The 24,382-nt window shown below is 35.2% G+C and overlaps 1 protein-coding gene across 1 annotated transcript in view; it reads left to right on the top strand.

The window, feature by feature from the left end:
- Positions 1–24,382, top strand: part of LOC107590158 (calcium-dependent secretion activator 1) — a 125,618-nt gene that overhangs the window by 87,331 nt on the left and 13,905 nt on the right. Inside the window, exons 17-31 of the mRNA XM_016278774.1 lie at positions 277–378; positions 509–572; positions 1,381–1,504; positions 4,152–4,220; positions 8,172–8,278; positions 10,257–10,265; positions 11,550–11,706; positions 14,170–14,311; positions 14,963–15,115; positions 18,743–18,898; positions 20,401–20,548; positions 21,045–21,059; positions 21,407–21,481; positions 21,726–21,809; positions 22,045–22,077. Of these exons, the coding sequence (XP_016134260.1) occupies positions 277–378; positions 509–572; positions 1,381–1,504; positions 4,152–4,220; positions 8,172–8,278; positions 10,257–10,265; positions 11,550–11,706; positions 14,170–14,311; positions 14,963–15,115; positions 18,743–18,898; positions 20,401–20,548; positions 21,045–21,059; positions 21,407–21,481; positions 21,726–21,809; positions 22,045–22,077 (1,438 nt within the window). The remainder of the gene's footprint in view (positions 1–276; positions 379–508; positions 573–1,380; positions 1,505–4,151; positions 4,221–8,171; positions 8,279–10,256; positions 10,266–11,549; positions 11,707–14,169; positions 14,312–14,962; positions 15,116–18,742; positions 18,899–20,400; positions 20,549–21,044; positions 21,060–21,406; positions 21,482–21,725; positions 21,810–22,044; positions 22,078–24,382) is intronic.

The raw sequence follows: 24,382 nt of genomic DNA, 5'->3' as shown, positions 1-24,382 counted from the left end.
GGGCTCTTTCAGAAGATAAAAGTAGTGTCATATTCTCACTTTTTTTTTTATCCTCTTTCTCTTTAATATATGTGGTTAATTAAAAAGTTGAATTTGTTGTTTGTCTGAATCGCTCATTAACACATACCTTTTAAAGAGGATGAATAGAAAAGTATTTATAGTGCTTGTATAAAAGTCATGCGTCTTGCCTGTTTTGGGACCCTGTGTTTGTATCTGTGACCCTTGTTACCCTAATGAGACAAGCAGTTGCATTCATTTGTGCGTGTTTCGCCTCAGGCCTGATGGAATCGGTACGGTCACAGTAGAAGAGAAGGAACAGTTCGAGGAGATCAAAGAACGACTGCGCGTACTACTCGAAAACCAGATCACACACTTCAGGTACATCACTGGCAGTCTATATCACATATACCACCTTATTAACAGCTAGGGATAATAAATTTAAATGAGAATGTATAATGTCTCAATGTTTTAAACACTTTTAAACACTTTTAAAATTTTCTCTCTGAAGGTATTGCTTTCCATTTGGACGCCCAGAAGGAGCCTTAAAAGCTACGCTGTCACTGCTTGAGAGGGTACTATTTTCCCACACACTTTCCCACACAATTTTTTTTTTGCATAATTTTATGATATAGTCAAACCAAATTGTATTCAGACACCTTCAACATTTCTCATATTATCACAGTTTATTCGCTATCGTTTAGAAAATGGTAATAAAATATGACAAGAACTCAAGTTAAACTGTGTCAGAACATATTCATCTTGATAATGTCAGATAACCTTGATAGAAAGGTATGGAATAAATTAGGTTGAATAGCTGTCAGCTGTCAGCTGTTAAATTTAAGTACACAATAGATAACAATTGTCTCTTTGTCAAAGAGACAAAGCTCATTCTGATTCTGATAATACCAATTTAGGTAAACCGATTACCAAGCAATGCTTAATTTTGTTCAGTCTGTGGTGTAAAGAGGTCGCATTAGCAATTAAAGAAAAAACACTTAAGCAAAACATGGTCAGGTCAAAGTGTCTGAATAATTTTTTGGTCCCAAATTTGTATCCGTTTTACTGGTAGTCCACTGTATGAATTTTTGGGTGTAATATATCACAGTTTACTTTATTTTGCTATTCTCACTTTACATAAATGAACTATAGTGTCCTGCACCCACTAGTAAAAAATATAAAAAATTAAATCTGGTGTCTGAATAATCTTTGGTTTGACTGTACATATATATTATGTATGTATGCACGCGTGTGTGTGTGTGTGTGTCTGTGTGTGTGTGTGTGTGTGTGTGTGTGTATGTCATGAAAAAGCATATGACACAAAGTAAAAAAGACCTACAAGCTAAAGTAAATATGCATCTAATTTCTAGTTTGGTTTTGCAGGTCTTAATGAAGGACATTGTGACACCCGCACCTCAAGACGAGGTGAAGACAGTGATCCGTAAATGTCTGGAGCAGGCAGCTTTAGTGAACTACCAGCGTCTCTCAGAATACGCCAAGGTGGAAGGTAGGAGGCACATAAACCAATTTTGCAGAGTTTCTTCTCTCTGCTCTGTTATCAGTAATATAGCACTTGACATATTCCTCTCTTAGAAACAGTGCTTAACAACAGTGATGCTCAACCAACCAGTATTCCATGGAGGCAATGCTGAAATGCCACTGTTGATTTTTTTTTCTTCATAAAAGGAATGCTTACAATGGAGCAATAATTAACTGTTGGTGTGTGTAATGGCTTTTCATGTTGTCTTATCTCTACTAGTCTTAGACACTTGAGATAATTGTCCTGTAGTATGTACCCAGATAGTAATTTTATATATGTATATAATTTATTTATAATATTAATGATAATAATGTTTTTTTAATAGGTCTTATTGGTCCAGGTTTGTTTTAGCTCTTTCTAGCTGATTATAGAGTAAAAATGCATTCAATTCCCCCTCTCAAACCCTGGCCTCAGTGCCATATTGTTCTGCTCAGTGGTTTCTTGCTGCCCTCTGTGGATGGTTGCATCTTTCCTGTGGTTTAGCTTTTAGGGCTAGAAGTACTGTACAGCAACAAATACACTTTTCCTTTCCAGCTCTTCATCACCTTTCCAGCCCCCCTGCTTCATATGTTTATTGCAGAATTGCTGCCTTTTTACTAGCTTTCTTTGTGTCTTTTTTCCTCTTTCTCCTTCTATCTCTTTATCTCTCTCTGCTCCCTCCCTCTGCGCTTTCCTCTTGTTTATTGGCTTTTCTTCTTATTTGGAGCCCTCTCTTGTTGAGCCAGTTTGAGAAGCCAATATACAGTGCAAAGCTGGATTGCCCACTCAAGCAACACACATCTGTGTGTTGCAAGTGAGACGGTTTCTTTCATAGACATGGACAGCTAAACACACAGGTGGTTTTTGATGTCAAATAATGGCCATGTTTACAGGGTTTTTATTTTGTCTGGAATGTTTTTTTTTTTTAATATATATTTCCATTTCTAAATAATTTTCAATGACTGTCCATGTTCATGAAGAAATATGACTGGGCACTGCAGATACTGAAGGAGAAGCCCTTAGTATCTGTTTGCCAAATGATGTTGATGTTGTTCCCTATTGATTGCTGACCACTAAACTGAATGTGACTTTTGTACTAACCCAAACTAACCAATAGCTTGCAACACACTCACAAGTCTTTCCAGAGACTAAGATGTTCAGCTGGATTCAAAGCAAGGCTAATGGTGGAAATCAACAGAATAGCTAAAAACTGCAAGTCTGAAGTGACTAAACCAAAAGTTTTTTTTTTTCACCAAAACTATTTACAGTGAGTCCAGTGCAATGTTTGTCATTCTGAAAATAGTTCATGCACTATCCATCAAAGGTTTGGAATAAATGTTTTTGAAACAATTCTCTTATAAAAAAAAGAAAATAAATTAATACTTTTGTAAGGACACATAAAACTGTTTAAAAGTAACAGTAAAGACATTTAAAATGTTACAAAAGATTTCTATTTCAAGAAAATGCTGTTCATTTGAACATTTCATGAAAAATCATAAACAAATATCATGGTTTTCACAAAAATATTGAGCAGAAAAAACGGTTTTCAACACTGAAAATAATAAGAACCATTATTAATAATTGAGCTGATCATTATTCTCTGTCAGAGAATAATTAATAATCAGAACATTATAATTGATTTCTGAAGGATCATGTGACACCGAAGACTGGAAAAATGGCTCAGCTTCGCCATCACATGAATAAATTGCATTTTAAAATATATTGTAATAGAAAACAGGCATTTTAAATGAATTATTGTACAATATTACTGTTTTTACAGTATATTTGATCAAAATCATAAATGGAGCCTTGCTGAGCATAAGCAACTTCTTTCAAAAACTTTTTTTAAAACAATTTCAAAAACAATTTTAATTATTCCAAACTTTTGACTGGAAGTCTATATTTGAATAAAAATGAATGACCTTCCTTCCAAATAAACAATAGTGAAAAATTGTTACAATAATAGGTCCCACTTTATATTAAGTGGTCTTAACTACTATGTACTTACACCAAAAAGAAGTACAATGGATTTATTGTGTTCATATTGTTTTGCAGATGACTTTTGCTGCTATTGAGGTGGGATACTGGTAAAGTTAGGGACAGGTTTGGTGGTATGGGTATGTTTAATGGTTGGTTAAGATGTAAGGGATGGGTTAACATTGTAATTATAAATGTAATTGCATAAATAAATTAATTACATATCTAATTACATGCAGGTATTTTTTTTTAAATATAAGTACAATGTAATAACATGTATGTACACAATAAGTGCATTGTATCAAATGATTAATTTAAATGTAAGTACATAGTAGTTAAGGGCACCTAGTATTAAGTGGGATCCAATAATATGTTTAAGACTTGAGTGGACTGGAGTTTATAGAGTTTTAAATCTTTGTGCGTTTCATAGAGCTTTAAGTCTTCATGCATACTGACCTACAGATCATATCAGGACTGATTGATCACTAATAATTTTGAGATGCAGTAGATCAGTTACTAGGTGTTTTGCCAACCCTGCCAGGCAACTTTCCATGCCACTAAATTTGGTCAAAAGCCCCTTATGGCACATGCAGCCGTTGTGCTCTCTCTCTTTCTCCTCTGACCCCTTGCTCTTGCATGCCCTGATCCTCTTTTATAGGGAAAAAGAGAGAAATGTATGAGCATCCTGTCTTCTGTTTGGCGTCACAAGTGATGGATTTAACTATTCGTGAGTACCCTGCTCATCTGGAGCCACTCCATCACTTTCGCCACCCCTCTTTTTCTTTTCTTTTCTCGTTTTTTCGTTCTCGAGCACTTTCACAAACAGTTATTCCCTCATGCCCTGACCGGCACCATCCTCTTCTCTTGCTTGCAGTCTGCTTGCCTTTTTCTTTGAGTTTGTCACTTGCATCTTAGGTTGAGTGATTCTGCCACAGGTCTTCCTGTCGCTTTGATCAGACCATCCCGTCCAACTGAGTCAGTGTGGCAGCTGTTCTTTCTGTTTTCTGCTTATTCTTTCTGTTTGTAACCTGAATGCATTTTTACTTTGCTTTTGTGTAAGTCACCCCTCCCCACCTTTGTCTGTTTATCGATGTGTCCCAGATTTACAGTACTGGTCAGGTACAGAGTGAACAAAAATAATTGACATTATCTCCCAACCCAGGAACAAAACAGGGATTCTGACGTGGTTTTCAGACACATTGTGTTTCTAATCGTTTTTTTTTTTTTTGTCTGTAATCCACTCCAACAGCTTATCACTGTGCGTCTTCACTGTTTTTCTGTCTGTGATTTGGTTTATTGTTCCTGTCTTGGGTCAAACTTGGTTTCAGACATGTTTCTGGTCTAAAATTGTAAAAGCAGGGGTGTAAAGTACTTGAGTAATTGTACTTTATTACTACACAGGAATTTCTGCTTTACTAAAGTACTGTACATATACTGAGGGAAAAAATGCTTTATACTCTGAATATCTAAACAAAATAGTAAAAAGTAGAAAGTCTGGTCACAGGTTTGTGTGGTTTAAATTTTTGTGCAGCTTAATATTTTTTCTTGGTCCAGTTTTTCTGCATTTGCTTGTATAGAAAGTTCAAAAATTCTTTATTTTCACTTTTGATAAATGCATCTTTGTTGGATAAAATTTTAATTGTTTAATTTAATTTAAAAACAGCCAACAGAATAAATTTGTAATGTGGTTATTCTTGTTTTTGAAGAGATCAGCAGTCACCACAAAATGGCCTTTCAAGCAGTTAATAATTGTTTATTAATGAATTTAGTTAGCTAGTGGTCACTGTGCTAAATTTAAAGCAATTTTAATATTTTTTTTTACTAAACTCTAATAAATTGTGGAAGCCTTTTTATTTTCACTCAAGTATATTTTGCTTTTGATGCTGTATTTTTACACCCCTGTTAAAAAAAGGTTTGTTTTTCAACCTAAAACAACCACTCCGGTAGAGTTTCTTTCACACAGTCTCTCTTGGAGTGATAGAGTGGATCACGGGTCTTTCACTGTTTAGAAGCCCTTTCCTTGAACGCCTCTTTCTTTCTTCTTCTGTCCTTCTCTTTCTACTTCCCGATCAGATCTCACATCTGAAACAAAATGAAAGCTTATCCCTTCTCCCTTTTCTCTTTCCCCTTCTTTCTCCCTTCCCTCTTCCTTTCTTTTTCTCTTTCTTTCTTTTTAGTAGAGAAATCTCAGAGGGATCAGAAGGATGCAGGTGACATCTTTTGTCTGACTTACTATTAAATTCATTTTAAAACAGCCCCTCACCCTCCCCGAGCTCTAAACATAACCAGCTCACAGCATTCACATGGCAAGTTAAGCAGATGTAAAGGGAACCATGGGAATGTTGGGACAACGTTATGAAAATGTCTCCTACACTTTGCACTCTCCTAAACATTGCATCTTAATGTAGATGCATTTTCCATGAGCTGGTAAGCGCTTTATAAATACATTACCAGTCTATGGAACATGCAGAGTGAGTATTTCTTTAATTCTTAAACTTCCAAAAATCGAAATAAATAAATAATAATAATTTGCCTATGTTAATTACAATTAAAGTGATACTCTCTCTGCACCAAGTGCGTGATTAAAGTAACACTTTACTATAAGATTCAATTCTTTATCATTAGTTAATGCATTAGATATCATCAACTTGCAATGCATACTTTTTTTTACAGCATTTATTAATCTAGGTTAGATTATTACATTTATTATATATTAAAAATATATATTGTATATAAATATACTACTACACGATACACGTTTCATTATTCATGTTTGATCACAGAACATTTACTAATGTTATTTTATAACATTATTATTTCAAAACATTAAATGTTAACTCTGTGTCTATCAGTTAGCATTAACCACAATTAATAAATGTTGTAAAACAGTTCATTGCTTGTTTATATATATTACTTAAGGCTAATGCTTACAAATTGAACCTTAGTGTAAAGTGTTACAGAAAAATCTCTAATGGGTCAAATAGCAATACTGATGCACTGTTAATGATTTTTTTTCAGTTCATATCATATTGCTGATTTTCCATTAGTGTAAATATGGTGACATGATGGAGTCTGTGTGTGGTTTCTGAAACCTTAACAAAAATATAAAAGAAATACATATAGTTAATCTACAAAGTACAGTATGTCATGGATTGTTTTAGAAACCCTCCATTCATGTCTTGAATTAGGGAAATCTGGTATTTCAAAATGTCCAAGTCTTTTTGGATGCTTTTGAAAAATAATCCAAATGTCAAAATGCTGTTCATCGCAATTGAAATACCTGATTTTGCGCTAGTACATGACATTTCGTCCCTGCATGGACAGTAACCCTTTAAAAGGCCACAAATATTATATTTTGTGAAAGTCCTCAAAGATGACTGAAGATGACTGAGATACAATTAGATGAAAGGTCAGAGGGTTAATTCACATTTAAGGGGCGTGTGCTTTGTGTTTAGTGATGAAAGCACTGTTGACTGAGAGTGGGGTGTGACTCTTCAAAATTATGTTAATTGTTTTGACATTTGTCACACAGCAAATGACTTCACTTCTTAGTTCCTCTGTCTTTGTGCTCCTCCATCAAAGTGCCACATTTACCACAGTCATAAAAAGACAATGCTGAAATATCTGAAAAACTGACAGCACAAACAAATCTTTGTTCAAAACCAACAGCAGCTACACAAACAAAAATCAGTTAGGTTGTCTGAATCATCACATAAAAACACCCTCTCAGCATTATGAGCTACAGTATAAAACATGTATCCATACACCATGGTCTCATAAATGTCTCTTTACTTTGCAATCCCATCCTTAATCAAAGGCAATAAACAATTTGCTTTATATTGTGTGTTTTCATCATGCTTAAGACCATTGAACATATTTCCATTTTCACAACAGTCCACTATAAACTGGTATATGATTTCTTTAGTTTCATACTCTTATATTTAAATGAACTCCTGTCGTTCTCCGTGTCATATAATGACAGATGAGATAGACAATGAAGGGCACATTGAAGTATGACATGTTTAAGAGAGAGTTGCTGCCAGCTTGTATTGACAGAGAGAGGTAGGAAATGAGATGACATAAATTCCTGCATGTGCTGAACATTATGCATGATGACTATAACATATTTGTTGTCGTTTTTATCCTTTCTTTTCCCTCAGTTCCTTGGTTTGACTCATTATACTTGCATTGCTCTTTATTGACTCATTATGGTTCGTGTCTACAGAGCTGAGTGTTGACAGAGTGTCAAGATTATGCTAAATCGTTAACTAAGACAGCAGAGTTGATATATGCAGCAGCTAATTTGTGGTTCATCAAGTCATTTTTTTTTTCCAGAGAGAATATTTATGAAATTCAAATGAAAATGTAGACATCGTTCTGAACTTTACCCATCTCTTACCTACTCTGTAATTTTAATTATCATCTAAATTTGTTGTCTTCATAGCAGATATGCTTATGAAGTGAGTCCTCAGAAAAGGATTTAAATTAAATACTATTTAATTCACTGTTAAAACATAACGTATTTTTCTGCTTTGCAGACAGTACATATTAAGTTAAAAAAATCACATGAAATGAAATGCAGTTTACTTTAGGCATCAGACAGGCTGAGGAAAGTCCAGTGTTTTCTGTGTGCGTGTATTTATATGTCTGTATTAACTGTTGTACCTTTGTACCTCAGAAAATGTAGGGCGCTTAGTCACACCTGCCAAAAAGCTTGAGGACACGCTCCGTCTGGCCGAGCTGGTCATAGAGGTGCTCCAGCAGAATGAAGAACATCATGCAGAAGTGAGTGTGCCAGACATTACGTGGTAGACATGCTTAAATATACAAGTATGAAAAGAAATATGTCAGGGGCATAGTTATGTGAAAACAAACAATGCTGATTCAATAATAAGACATCAGAGCAACTTAAAATGTTTTCAATAATAATAATATTAAAAAACAAAAAAAAAGGGTCCTCAATGGCTGCTAGCTCTATTTAGGTGACATTCCCCATTAGAGCAGCCGTCATCATCTCACAGACAACAGCAGAATATATGTGACCCTGGACCACAAACCAGTCATAAGGGTCAATTTTTTAAAATTGAGATTTATAACACATCTGAAAGCTGAATAAATAAGCTTTCAATTGATGTATGGTTTGTTAGGATAGGACATTATTTGGTCGAGATACAACTATTTGAAAATCTGGAATCTGGCGGTGCAAAAAGAAAATCTAAATACTGAGAAAACCGCCTTTAAAATTGTCCAAATTAAGTTCTTAGCAATGCATATTACTAATCAAAAATTAAGTTTTGATATATTTACAGTATGAAATTTACAAAATATCTTCATGGAACATGGTCTGTACTTAATATTCTAATGAGTTTTGGCATAAAAGAAAAATCGATAATTTTGACCCATACAATGTTTCATTGGCTATTGCTACAAATATACCCCAGCGACTTAAGACTGGTTTTGTGGTCCAGGGTCACATATGTGTGTTTTTGTGTTTTTAAATTATGTGCTCCGCAGGCTACACACCCAAGTACGGGAGGTCAGGCGGTACAGTACTTTTTATTTTTTTCTGTCATCAGTGGCATACCCTGCTCTTGCATGCCAGTCTCATGATCTGGCCTGCCCTGGAAGAGGCTTTACATGGGCATAGCAAATCAGGAGTCAGGCATCTGCAGGGTGGATTTATTTAATTTCAGTTCAGCTCATTCTAAGTTAATTAAAGAGTTAAATTCAGAACTAGATAGATAGATAGATAGATAGATAGATAGATAGATAGATAGATAGATCTGAACTGAACTGAAATTACTGTCACATTGACTGAGTACATTCCAGTTTGAAGGCATCATAGTCAATGGACAAAATGACTACAGCTGTGCTAAGTTGTTCATCATCATTTCAGTTTATTTCAAATCTGTTACTCTGTTTTTTTGTTTTCTTTTGTAAATTCTATTTACACTTCTAGTACCAGGTTCATTAAACCATTAAAGGAATAGTTCACCCAAAATTCATTAAGAACAAAAAGAGGATATTTTGAATATCTGTTTGTAATTTTATTTTAAATGAAATAATTTTAAAAGTCTGTTTGTTTGTAGACCATACAATGAAAATCAGTTGGGTCCAATGTTGGTTGGGACCACACTGACTCTAATTATATAAACAAAACGATTATTCAAAATATCTGCCTACAGAAATGGTTACAGGTTTGGAACAACATTGTCATACTTTACTCACCAGAATTATTCATTTTTGGGTGGCTTATCCCTTTAAGCACATAAAATCATTTTAAATAAATATGTCCACTAAAGTGCATGGGATTGTTTATGGTATTTTACATAGTCCAGTCATTTATCATGCCCCTAAAATTGCATGTTCAAATGTAAATGTGCATCATGTACATGCACAAAATAATGTAATACATTTGGTAAATTGATGCACATATATATATCATGTAATTTTTACGCCATCAGTGACAATTGCACGTCAAAACCTAGAATCTTTACAAGCATACCAAACTGTCTTAAGCATAAGAATGATTTTATCATTTATTAAACATTATTTCTTGTGTTTGTTTGCTTCCTTTTGATCAAGATCACTGTCAATCATTCTTAGCTGTTTTCACATTGTTTTCCAATTGCAATTTAAAGCCCTTTAATGCTGAAGAATTTATGATAATCAAGTACTCAAACCAAAACACAGAGCGAAGAAAATCTCACGTAACTCTCACTGTTTTTCATGACTTGTTTGTTGGCTGGAAAACGTTGGACAGGGTAAAGAGGTATGTAGACCATAGAGTCCCCCTCCATGTGCATGTCGCAGCCCCTGCACCATGGATGGAGGGATTTCCACCTTTTCCCCCTAATGTCGTCCTCCCCATCTCTGCCTGGACACCCCATCCTTCCCCTGGTCAGCTGTCGCTGTGGAGCATTGAGCAAGTTGCTTGTTTCCACAAGCACAAGGGGACAGTGCTTCACCTGTGGAAGCAGACACCCCAAAAAACCTCAATGAAAATGAGAATGGTCTCATTTTCACCCTTGCACAACCCCAATAATCTCCAAACTCTCCTCTGTTTTGTGTTTTTCAGCTTGGTTTGGTCTGCTAGCTTCACTTACCAGCTCTGACTACAAATATAAAACTGTGTAACAAATGCACTTATCTGTGTTTTTTGGGAGAGATGTTGCAAGAAAAAAAACTGGTCTCAAAAATACTGGTATGAAAATTTGTTTGAGTGGTCAGTGACAACAGCATGCCTTTTTAAAGGAGAGGAAGCCATGATCTACATTAACTTTTCATTTGTCTAACACGCTTGATGCATATCTACAGGCCAGATGTGTCACACACAGCAGCGCGGTTTGATCAGCAGCAGAGGAATCTCATATACAGAAGACATAATTGCACTCTTAAAAATATATATGCAATAGAAATAACCTTTTTAGGTTCCCCAAAGAACCTTTCTGAACTTTTTTTTATTATAAAGAACCTTTTTTGCAATGTAAATGTTTCATGGATGTTAAAGGTCTTCATGGAACCAACAACGCCAATAAAGAACTTTTATGTTTAGGAGTGTATTTAAAATGATTTTGATTTAAACAGAGAAACAATGCTAATAATTACTGAGATTGTGCTGCTAATCAATGCTGCTGCTGCATGCTGGGAATTTGTTTGTTACAAAGGCTTAAATTCCTGTGCATGGACTTCACATCTGCAAAATGGAAAGTAAATAAAGGATATACTTTGAATATAAATCAATGTATGTGAATTAGACATTAGCTGTGCTTTTTAGAAGAGGGAGTAGCATGAGAGTTTTAATGCATGAGATAAGCTCATGACACGCCACATACACAAAGATGAAAAATTGCATTACTGGAGAGTCTGGCATAAATCTCAAAACTGTTTCAGTTTAATTTTTATAGATCTGTGGACTGTCATGCCCTTACATATAAGAGAAAGGACTAAACTTGAGTGTATGTCTTTATATTACATGGCTAAGTTTATTTTTTATTTCATTTCCCCCTTTTTTCTGGCTCTTGTGTTGCCTCTGTTTCTCTTTCTCTCGCTGCAGGCATTTGCTTGGTGGTCAGACCTGATGGTTGAACATGCCGAGACGTTTCTGTCTCTATATGCTGTGGACATGGACGCGGCACTGGAGGTCCAACCACCAGACAGCTGGGACAGCTTCCCTCTCTTTCAGCTGCTCAATGACTTCCTGCGCATTGACTGTGAGTATTTGCAATGATCTATTCTGGACAGGTCCACATATTTTATGCCTTATCAAATGAATATTGTAGTTTAAATACAAGGTCATTTCTATTGACACCATATGTGTCTCATATACTGACAGAAACATTCTTTCAAACGTTCAAGAATTTATTTTAATTAATATATATAGATAGAGAGAGAGAGAATAATCATGGTTATCATAAACAAATAAATGAAATGAATGAAATTGGAAATTGGCATATCTATAGTCCATAATATTTGCATTTTTGTGATGTTGCATGCCTGCAATAGGTTACAAATTGCAACAAAGCGAAGCTTTAAGAGACAATATTAAAGAATTAAGGGCCAAATAGCGAACCCCGCAGGGGGTCGTACCAACACATTGAATGTAAAGAGTTTGCTCAAGGCCTTATCACGTCTCTAATGAACTGAAGTCAATGGGGTGCTGTCCATGGTGCTAAAGCCACACTGCCATGGGCTGTAGTTGACTAATTATCCTAGTGGCATTCTTTGCACAGCTTGACAGGTTGTTGTCTGGTAACCTATTCTTGATATTGGATTGCTTTTTCTTCTGGGAGAGCTAGAGCTTGAGAAATCAAGAGTGTGTACTATGTATAAAATAAACAATTTAACAGCCTTTTCCTTTTTAAAGTATATTTAAATTGTATTTTAGTTTTGAATATTGTTTCCCTTACATTCACATGCTTGGTATTTATTTGTTTGTTAGCTTGCTTTTTGTTTGTATTTGTTTATTTTTGTTCTTCTGTCTCTTCTCTTCTTCTTCTATGAGAGATTGTGTCTTATAATTAATATCTTAAATTAAAAAAATTGAATTATTCTTAATAATCTCTTGTAAAGAAGGGAGCAAAGGTCTTTTATATACATGGTCTGTTTTTCATCATTCCAGCAGAGAAAGACCTTCTTATCCATCTTATTTTTAAGGGCTCTAAATTATAAACATGATCAAGACATTGTACACAATCTATGACATGCCTTCTGTCATCTGATTGATGCTTCAAATTTTTTTAGCAAGTAAAAAGCCTTTTAGTGTAATTCTGAAAACATCCGCCTTCATGTCAATTCATGTGTCTTTTTGCTGTACAACCTTTGCTGATTTTATAACAAATTTAAGATATTTTACATTGTTAGTAATATTTCAAGAAGAACACTTACTGATCTTTTTTTAAATCATCTCCAAATTGCATATTTTTGCTCAGTTTGGACCTCTGAGTTTTTTCTTCTTCTTTGAGTATTAGCTCCATATTCTCAATATATCATATATGAGCCATACAAGCTTAATGCAATAAATATGATACAAATGCAAACTTTTAAAATTAATTATATTTTGTCTAAAGTTCCAATAAGCTTAACAGGGTTAAACACAACCTAGTTACCCAATCTAGCACCATGTAGTTCCCCATAAACCCACACACATATTATTACTCCTCGCTACAACACAGAGACACATATCACCTCCCTCTGGCCTCCTCACACACAAGCACACTCGCATAAACACAAACACAAACAAACACCATCGAGCGACAGCCTACAGCATGCACTACATCTGTGGAACAGGACATTCAGCATGGAAGGTCACTATCGTCCTGTGCCTGTAGCACTGAGCTAGGCATGAAACAGCCTTAACACCAGACAGGCGCTAAAGCAGAAGCTATTCATGCTGCTAATGAGGTCTAAAACAGAGGAGCCTGGGAGACCCCACTGCCCCGGCCACTTGCTCGCGGACAAACACAGCCAAGTGTACAACCACCGCCGCTCAAGTGGCTAATTGGAACAGAGCAATCAGGGAAGCAAACAAACATGGCACCTACTGCGAATGATCGACCTTGAGTACAACAAGAGAGATAGTGAGAGAGCGAAGTGAGAGAAATAGAGATGCTATGACTACTATGCTTAGTCATTACATGCTAAAAAATGCATGTTTCCACCAATACAGTAGACTTTCTTCAGTCTTCAATTCTCTTCACTTCAGTGTCACTGGATCCTAAAGAAATCATTTAAAAAAAAGAGAGAAAGTTTGCCACTGACTACTTGGGCCTTTTTTGTTGTTTTATTTTATTTTATTTCTGTGTTTTTGTTTTCTTTTTTTTTTTTTTTTTTTTTTTTTTTTTTTTTTTGCTAAAAATGATCCAATCCAAACGTCAGAGTTTAAACAGCATCTAGATATGTCCCAAATTTTAATGAAAGGGTTGCAAAAATGGCAACCAATAAGATAAATCAAAAATCACTCGTATAATATTTAGTTTGATCTCCTGAAATTAACAAAAATTGTCAGGCCTTACTACAGCATGTATCCTGTTGAAAGTGCCATAACACTTCAATGTTTTGCCACCTTAATTTTTCAGATTTGCTTAGTCACACATTGTCTGCTGTTACTACTAGATGTCAGCAATCATTTATTCAGTTTTTTCTCTCTTTCCCACTTTTCGTTTTTGCTGTTTCAGATAATCTATGTAATGGGAAGTTTCATAAGCACCTGCAAGACCTGTTTGCCCCTCTGGTGGTGAGGTATGTGGATCTAATGGAGTCCTCCATAGCTCAGTCCATACACAGAGGATTTGAACGAGAATCTTGGGAACCTGTCAAGTAAGCAAAACACGTTTTCATTTTAAACGTTTATGATGAAGATGTTAATTCAGTACAGTTATAAAAAAATAAAAATGCATGCTTGGCCTTCCGCAGTCTTCTTGTGTTCAGAAACAGCTAAATGGATACCAACAGACTGAAAAAGGTTTCACAATGTGTTTTGTGTCTTTGTTTTCCTGAATCTTTTTTAGCACGTCTGTTTGTTTTTAACAGCTTAAAAGTAATTATTTTCAAGATTTTTTTTTCTTTAAGTAGCACTCATTTTCTTACAGTCCAAACCAGCCCTGCTTGTTTAACTTGAAAAACAATCTTACATGATTCCCAAATATACCAGTCATCAGAATAACTTGGCAACATACTGGAAGACAAAGTGTGTGACTGTAAGAATGTTAATGCTAATTGAATCAACAATCTGCATTTCAGCAGAAACAAAAGTGTGTGTTTTCTCGTAAGAGCCAAAGTGGTGATGATGTGATTCACTCCTTCTCATGTGCACTTCTCATCTCTACAACACCATCATATCTCTGAATTAATTCTTCATCTTGTGCTCTAAACATACTGTACATAATGCTGTTTCTGTATCACCCACACTTTCTTCTGTGCATCTACATCACTGCATTCTTTTTTCTGTGTTTTTTTCCTTTTCCACAGGAGTTTAACAAGTAATCTGCCCAGTGTCAGCATACCAAATGTGAATCTACAAATGCCTAAAGTACCAAATCTACCAGTGTCAGTTAATCTGCCACCAATGCAAATGCTTAGCTTTTCCACCCCCAACTGGATACCGGGTTTATCTGATACTGAGTGTGTACTGAGTCTGTACCGGATTCTAATACATGCATGCGTGGCCTTAGCATGAACATATTGTCTTTATTTTATACTGAATTCCAATTCGAATTCACCCCAGATCAATTGTAGGTATAGGATTTCATGTGGAAATTCTTTGCAATTGAGGACTCCAGAATTTCTAAAATTATATTATGGAACATCTAACATTTTACATTTATTACATTTATATATAATATTTTTTTTTTGTGTGTGCCAAATAGTTCAACCACAGATCGCTCCAGAACATTTCTATGTGTTTCCGATAAGAATTAAATGAAATATTTTTTTACAGCTTAACACAATCTGTTGTTGATTTACTATGTTTAGGATCATTGTCATGTGTCATAATGCACATAAAAGGCAATAAACACAAACAGATGCTTTGAAATTCTGCTTTAGATAAGCAGATGCTGTGCAAGAGGCCAGAATTTTCACTTATTGAGATTTTTTGGGGTTTTTTGTAGGTAAATATGATCAATTGTATTTATTTTTTTTTCTTATTGGATCATATGATAGTGTGTTATATATTTACAATTTTAATTAACTGATTTTAGTCTTTAGGTTTAAAATGAATATTATGTCAGTGAAGTTAGCTTCTTTTTAACAGCTTGTGTAACAAACAGTTTAAAAAAGGCTTACTTTAGAGCATCTTCATTAAAGTTTGAGTAGCTTGTAGCTTGACAAAGTACAAATTTCAAAGTATATACATAAAAACAAAATGATAAACATAGTAATGAAGCATTACATCTTGACTCACATGAAGATAACATTGTAGTAGTAATATAAAATCTAATTTACAAATAGTTCTTAAAACTGTACATGCAGAATCAGCTACTTTCTTTACATGTGTGGAAATTTTCTACATAAACATTGCCTATGAATTAAGAATTTGTGATTTAGGGAGTTGACAGAGGTGCGCCAAGGGAATTTTAGCTTATATTTAGACATGATAATTAAAAACCGATACTCCAAATCTTAGCATATTACCACTTTCCAGATGAGAGTGAAATACCTTACGCGCTGCATGTGTTGGAAAAAAATTACGTATGCACACACAGACATAATTATGCATGCTGAGTGAGACTCGGTGTAAATATTCCATCTCTAAGGTGTAATAGTGGGTAAACACCAAAGGTTGCCAAAACTAGACGGCACCACCTCAAAATTTTAGTGTCTGTCTTGGCATGTCAGACTAAATTATTTCAACTTTGTAGAAATTAGTGTTTATAAATTTCAGTTATGTTATGTTTCAGGCTAAGGCCACATTATGGAAACAATTTTTAACCCAAAAAGCCCTACGCATGTTGAAGGGTTGGAAGATACAAATAACACACTATAAAATATATATGTTTTGCTAGCTAAATATTAAAGCTGAAGTGTGCCATACTTGTGCACTAGCGGCACCAAACAGAATCACAAAAATAACTAGAAGGGAACATTTGTTAGGACAATTTGTTAAATGTTGGTTAGACTCTTCTTAATTCTGAAGAGTTTTAACATTGCTAAATATTGCTGCTTGATTGCCAAGGTATTTTGGATGGATGGTTCTAATGTTTTCTGTGTGGACATAAATGTCAAGCCAACATAAAAGCAATTTCAGACGTCTTTGTTCAGCCCTGTCCCAAACTCATGCCATTGGCTGAGCCAATGTTGTTCATTTCAGCCACTAAAACAAAAAGATTGCAGTTTTATTTGATGCCGCATGTAGCACAGAAATTACACACTTCACCTTTAACAAAATTATTCACAATATCATGGTCAAATGGTTAGATGCTCTTGGTTTCTGGTCATTAATAAACAATGCTGCTTTAACATCTTGTATCTTTCCAACATCTTCCTCCTTTCCCTTTTTCTATTAGAATAGAGCAGGATACAGTTGTCATTTCTCTTTCCTCTTGCTGTATTTGATAGGTAATGGTTTCTAGAGTAGTAGCACTCCAGCTGTAGCCTGTTTTAGGGTGTCAGGATGGGAATACTGAGGAAGATCACCCCCATCCCACTTTTGCTCCTGTCCTGTTTCCCTCATCTACAGTGTCACAGACAATGCTCTGAAGTGATATACAAGCTTCAGAGAAACAGGCATCTGCTTTCAGTAGAAACCAAATATAAGACTTTAAAAGGACTGGTTGTGTGAGAAACCCAAACTGCATGGTTTCTCAGAACAGTCATTTTTGGTGTTTTTCACACGATGGCTTAACATTCTTGTTTGAGGTCTAATTTGGTAGATTTTAATAGAGTATCCTTTTCTTTATTTATTTCTTTATTTATTCATTTTAAATTTGAATTGCAAAATGTTGTGTTATAAAGTATTGTAAAAAAAACTCAATTTTTCTAATTCATCATCTTCATTTCAAATTCTATTATCAGCACAACAGTTTCAGTGAAAAATGTAATGAAAAATTATTTTAGTATTTTTCTATTAATCAGTGGTAACATACATCTTTGGATGCTTCTCCTTCAGTCATTTTGCAATATATATATATATATAAATCGTAAAAAGTTTTTTATCATTGGAAAAAAATCATAAACAAAGTAAAAAATATATAAATCAATTCATAATATATAAATGTGTTAAGATTATATATTGAATTGAAGATACTGTAAGAATAAATAAATAAAATATTGATACAATTAATTATTGATTGTTGGTCAGTATCGGTCTTTCTTTAATTTATTTATTTATCAACAGACACTCACATACAGAAGTAGAAGGATGTGTAGAAATATATCCTACTTCTGTATGTGAGTGTCTGTTGAGTCTGAGTCCCCATTTTAGCAGAATTGAGTATAAATGAATCAAGTGTGAAAGCTCCTACAGAGTCTTCTAACTAAATCTGGCTTCAGTGTGAAGCTCTCTGATTCAGTTGATCCAAAAATATGTTTCCACTGAAGATGCCTTGGCCTGCTGGCTGTTTGAGGACACATGCATGCGGCTGTAAGGAATAGAGTGAGAGTTAGTCTGTTTTCCATAGTCTGTGATCCATTCTTCATTCACCTCAGACCATGTGGCCTTAAAATTGACTCCATCCAAACAGATCTATGCCTTTAGTCAGATCAGTTGAAAGTCTGGGACTGTAGCTTCTCCTGCCACTTCATACTCATACAGCCTTTACTTGTGATCTTGAAATTATCTTTTGACATCATTCTGCATGTTTTATCTTTCCTGTACTCAAACAACCAGGGCTGCGTTTCCCAAAAGCATCGTAAGCTTAAGTTGATTGTAGCTCCATTGGTTTCAATGGGTCTACGATGTATTTAAGCATACAATGCTTTTGGGAAACGCAGCCCAGGCCTGACTGGTTATCATTTTGTTTTAGGATTAACCATTTATTTTTTCCATGGAACGATCGCCAATGAGGTTGTTCTGAAGCCATCAGAGCACCTCTGCAATGATTGGGAAGTGGTAAAATAACTAAACTGAATGTGTCACCCTGGAGTGTTGACTTGAAACAGGTTTTGCCTTCTTTAACCCCCCACCACCCTGCCCTTTGACCTTCCTACTTCCTGACCTTGGAGCTTTCCCTTCCTGATATACAGCTTTGATTAAAATAATTTAATGTATATCTCTCACTGTCTCCTCTGCACATGTCCTGGTGTTGGCAGTAATGGATCAGGGACATCAGAAGACTTGTTTTGGAAGCTGGATGCATTGCAGACATTCATCAGAGACCTGCACTGGCCAGAAGAAGAGTTTGCCAAGCACTTGGAGAGCCGACTCAAACTCATGTCCAGTGACATGATCGAGTCCTGTGTAAAAAGGTGTGACTTGAAAACATTGTTGACAGTTATTACAAATGTAATATGAACATGTTGTATGAACTTTGCCATGCTAATAATGTCTTTTTCCTGTTTGAAGCTGCTTTGAAACAATCTGTAATGTATAAACAGCCATAGAATTGACTTAACTGCTGTATTTTGACAGTGGGCACTTTATTTGTTCAAGACATGTTTTGGTTTGTCCTGCTGGTTTATCCAAAACTGTTTTAAGCAGCATTCTGTTCATAATTTTTTTAATATTATTATTATGACACCACATTAATTGAGAGACTACATCCTCACTTAGTAGTAGTTGTAAACTCTTTGTCATTGCTGTGAGTGAAGACGTGATTTGAAGTGCTTTAAGAAACTGTTGTATGTAATGTCATGGTAATTTGCTGATTCAGTAACAAGTAAAAAAATCCACCCCTTTTCTTCTTCCAATCTACACAAAGAAGTTTTATTATGCTAAAAATGTGGAACATAAAACTCTAATTTGTGTGTTTTGTTTATGTATTTATTTAGATCCTTTGCTGCATCTCAGTCATCTCTTGCGTTACAGTTCAACCAAATATATAGTTTGCCTATATCTACTGTACTACTTAGAATGGCAGTTGCTAATGAGAGTTTAAAGGATTAGTTCACTTCCAGAATGAAAATTTCCTGATAATTTACTCACCCCCATATCATCCAAGATGTTCATGTCTTTCTTTCTTCCGCTGAAAAGAAATTAAGGTTTTTAAGGGATTCCAGGATTTTTCTCCATGATGGCCAACTTCAATGGTGGCCAATGGGTTGAAGGTCCAAATTCAATGTTTCAGTTTCAGTGCAGCTTCAAAGGGCTCTACACAATCCCATCCGAGGAATAAGAGTCTTATCTTGCAAAACGATCTGCCATTTTCAAAAAAAAGAAAAAAAAGAAGCAGATCTATACAGGTGGAGCTGGGGAAGGTGGAGGGTTTCAGAGAACTCTGAAAGCGCACTGCAGGAATCTCAAGTGAATGCTAGCCAGCCATATAAATGCAAGGCAGTAAGCTCATATGCAGCATGAACCAATCAGCTTGTGCCAAGTCGTTTAACTCTCTGAATATCATTAGTTACGTTGACACCCCGTCAGAATGCGCCATCTAGAGTTTCATGATTGAACAGTCAAATATATATTGAAAATATATGAGTAAATTATGAGTAAATTATCAGGCAATTTTATTCTGAAACTCTTAAATAGTCACATATATTTAGTCTGGTTTCCTGACTTTTTGACAATCCTACACCATTCTAAATGATAGTTACGTTGACACCCCGTCAGAATGCGCCATCTAGAGTTTCATGATTGAACAGTCAAATATATATTGAAAATATATGAGTAAATTATCAGGCAATTTTATTCTGAAACTCTTAAATAGTCACATATATTTAGTCTGGTTTCCTGACTTTTTGACAATCCTACACCATTCTAAATGACCAAAGCAACCAATCAGAATTCGATGTCCCTTGTGTTGTTTCAGAACCAGAGCAGCCTTTGAGGTGAAGTTGCAGAAGAGTCCACGCACTACAGACTTCCGTGTCCCCCAGTCCATATGCACCATGTTCAACGTCATGGTGGACGCCAAGGCCCAATCGGCCAAACTATGTGCCATGGAGCTCAGCCAAGAGGTAGACAACACTAACAAATGTATCTTTCTGTTCTCACTTACATCTTTATACACTTCTCATGTTCTCTATCTTTCTCATCATTGCAAACATGCACTTTCTCTGCCACAATTTTTCAAGTACAACACCTTCATAATGTGCTGATCTGCATACATCTTAGATTGAATATTAATTTACATTGTAAAATCCATTATTCTGTAGTGTTTTGAATTGCATGTATTCATCATATGCACCAGCCTACAATATATACAGCAGGTATATCTGAATTGAACATTGTTTTTATTCTCTATGATTGTAAATATATCATTTAAATGCATTTACTGCTGTAGATCTGAATGATTCACCAGCATGGCAACTTTCCGTCATTTCTGAATTTTACTTTAATTTGACTCTGTGCTGGAATGAGATGTTTTCTTTTTCTCTCTGTTGCTCTGTAATTGTCACTGTCACCTTGTCTGCTGTATCTTTCTTTTCATCCCTTTTCTCAATCTTGTGAAAGTTTGTTAGAGAATGGGTAAGTGTGGCTAACAATTCAATTGAATTCTCACCTTTATGTCCCAAAGGTATAATTAGCAATCCTAGCAGTTTCCCCCAGTCCTGTGACACTTAAATTGTTTTGATTGTATTACCATATGTGATAGCTGCTTCTGAATATACATGTGCTAGAAGTGAGACATCTCATATCCGTAACATCTTGAGACAGGTAATGATCTGAACTGAATTAATTACCCAGACGTATTTCATATGGGGTAAATGGAGACAAATGGATTTTGAGTTTGCACAGATTATCCCAGGTGAAAACCACCAAACAGCTCAAGAAAGCTTGTTGCGATTTCTGCTCATTATGTCTTTCTTTTCCAGAGACAGTACCACTCGCAAATAGACAATCTCATCGAGGAGATGGTGAAAGAAATGATTACTTTACTCGTGGCAAAGGTATAGCATTTAAGGAAAACAATATTCCTAAGTTATGTTTTGATATCTACAAACAATTGCTTTATTCAAAAGTAAAACATTAAAAGCAGACATAAATTTTCTAAATCATACTGTTTCTTGTTTTCTGTTCATTATTAAATCTCTTGAAATTCATAGCATGAAAATAATGATCAATTATGATAATTTAGCATTTTTAGCATTTTAGCAATTTAGCATTTTTTTATTTTTTATTTCTGTTTTACAGTTTGTTGTGATCCTAGAGAGTGTTCTGGCAAAGTTGTCACGTTATGATGAAGGCACACTTTTTTCCTCCTTCCTGTCATTTACAGTAAGAACAAATAGTAGCTTAATTTATTGACAAACTCAGACAATTTTAATAATAAATCTTTTACTTTAGCACAAGATGTTTTCACTCAAAATGCATTATTTCAATTTATTCTTATATTAAAAATTAGCCATCTTCTAAAGATGTGTTATCTTTCACTTCACAGTATTGTATAAGTAAAATATTTATATTTAAATGATTATTTTAATTTTGATTTTTATGTCCCTTTTATTTGTAGGTAAAAGCTGCTTCAAAATATGTGGACGTACCTGTAAGTGACAACAGGATTTTTTACTGATGCTCATTTGATTTATCAATCAAACAGTTAATTGGTTATCCACCTTATTTTTCAGTGTGAAAGTAAGCAATTTTCTGTGAATGTGCAAGACTTTCAGTTCATTATCAGGCTGTAGGAAAATAGCAAGAAGAATAACAAAGTGCAGTAAATGGTAAAACTGTTTGCACTACAAACCAGTATGTTCATAATTAAGATAATACATTAAAATAAGATGGTAAGACACACTAGTTTGCGATATCATACAGGAAAAAATGCTGTTTTGTACAGCTAAATATTGCTGGAAGTGGATGAGACCGGAAGCCTCGCACATCAAATTTACAGCTAGCCGCACCCGCTCTTACGTCTTAAATCAACTTATGTTTCCTACTTTTGTTTCTTGTAGACATGAAACCTCAGTAGTAGAAGCATATTAGTTTGGATAATTCATTAATAGTATTACACTTTGTTATCAGAAGATTTGTAACAGCTTTAAGATACGTCTAATAATTACCATGGCCTGCTGTGCAGATGGCCATCTCTTAACCCCAAATGGCCATTCATATGTATGTGGGAGAGAGTCGTCTCTGTGAAGCTCTCCCCTCTGCAGCAGACAGTGTGATGTGTGTGTTGTGCAACAAAAGCCCGTTGTAAAGATGCCGCTGGGTCCAACTCATTGCATTCAGCATCACATCACTGAGTTTCCTTCAACTGCCAACACATTTGGTCACGACGCGAGGCCTTTTAAATTAAAACCCTGTCAATGAATGCCGGAAGCGTCCTCTCGCTGTCTTTCTCTCTATCTTTATCGTTCTGCTGATGATCTGAGGGTTAGCAAATCTCATGTTTCCATGGTAATTGTTTGCTTAATACACAAAATAAAAGTATGTCTGACAAAATTTGCACCCTTTGAAAGGACCCATAGATGTGTGAAGTAAGTTCAATTTACAGCGTCTGACAATTACCAATTCTGATGACCATCATATGCCTGCTGGCAAAGGAAGTGTTTAATTCTCCTCTGAGGCCGAGCAGGGGGGCAGAACACCCCAGAAGATTTACTCTGGGTTGATTTTTCACTTGCTGTTTTGTTGAATAGTCGTATTAATCAAATAACATTGTTCTCCTGCCGGTCTGTTCAGACTTTTATAATGACAGCTCATTTTGCACACCTCAGGTTTTGACTATTAGATGTCTAAGAAAATGAGAAAGAAAACACTTTTTTTGTCTGCTTGTCAGATGAAATATAATTTGCTAATTTGACAGTAGACAGTAGCTTTGCTACTGTACAAAGCAAAATCCACATAAGCGTTAGATTGGCATAGCAATACAGATTTCAGAACAGTGCAGTAAGCGAAATGAGTGTAGCAGTAGTGTAGCAATGTATGAAGCACAGCTTCCATGTAGTGTTTTGGTTGACAACGTGGCAATTACCAACTTGATCTTTCGTGCAAAATCTTTCGTTTTCATGTGAAATTCCAGATTGCGAAAATTCCTGTTGAAATTACTTACTGAACAGTGGTAAATGTGACTGCATTCTCCATTATGAAACCTAGGGAGCTGCTGATAGTATTTTAAAGGAATAGTTCACGCAAAAATGAACATTTGCAGAAAATGTTCTTGCCCTCCAAGGCCATCCAAGATGTACCTGTAGATGATTTTGATTTTTCAACAGAACAGATATGGAAACTTTAACATTACATCACTTGTTTGTTAATGGATCCTCTGCAGTGAATGGGTGCCGTCAGAATGAGAGTCCAAACAGCTGATAAACACATCACAATAATCCACAAGTAATCCACATGACTCCAGTCCATCAATTACTGTCTTGTGATTTAAATAACATATTATTTAGACATTTTACCTTTAAAATGTCACTTCTGGCCAAAATATCAGTTCATAATCCATAATATCGCTTCATCCAGTGAAGAAGTGCATCCCCTGTTGTCCTCTCACATCAAAATTCGCCAGTATATTTGTTTAGAACTGTTTTTGCTTGTAAACAGTGTTTGATATGTGCATATTTCTCTCCTGATTTTTTTTTTCATTGGAGAAAACAATATTATGGATAGATGACTCATATTTTAGCTTTGAAGTTAAAATCATCTTGATGGATTGGTTCATTGCAAACATGCAGCTTTTCACTTTACAAGACGTTATGGGCTGGAGTTGTGTGGATTACTTGTGGATTATTGTGATGTTTTCATCAGCATTTTTGACTCATTCCATTGGTGAGAAAGTGATATAATGCTAAATTTCCCCAAATCTGTTCTGATAAATAAACAAACTCATCTACATCTTGGAC

This window comes from Sinocyclocheilus grahami, unplaced genomic scaffold (genome assembly GCF_001515645.1).
Source record: "Sinocyclocheilus grahami isolate Dianchi unplaced genomic scaffold, SAMN03320097.WGS_v1.1 scaffold125.1, whole genome shotgun sequence".
In the NCBI taxonomy this organism is placed as follows: Eukaryota; Metazoa; Chordata; class Actinopteri; order Cypriniformes; family Cyprinidae; genus Sinocyclocheilus; species Sinocyclocheilus grahami.
The sequence above is the reverse complement of the archived record's forward strand: the minus strand, read 5'-3'. Positions and strand labels throughout refer to the sequence as shown.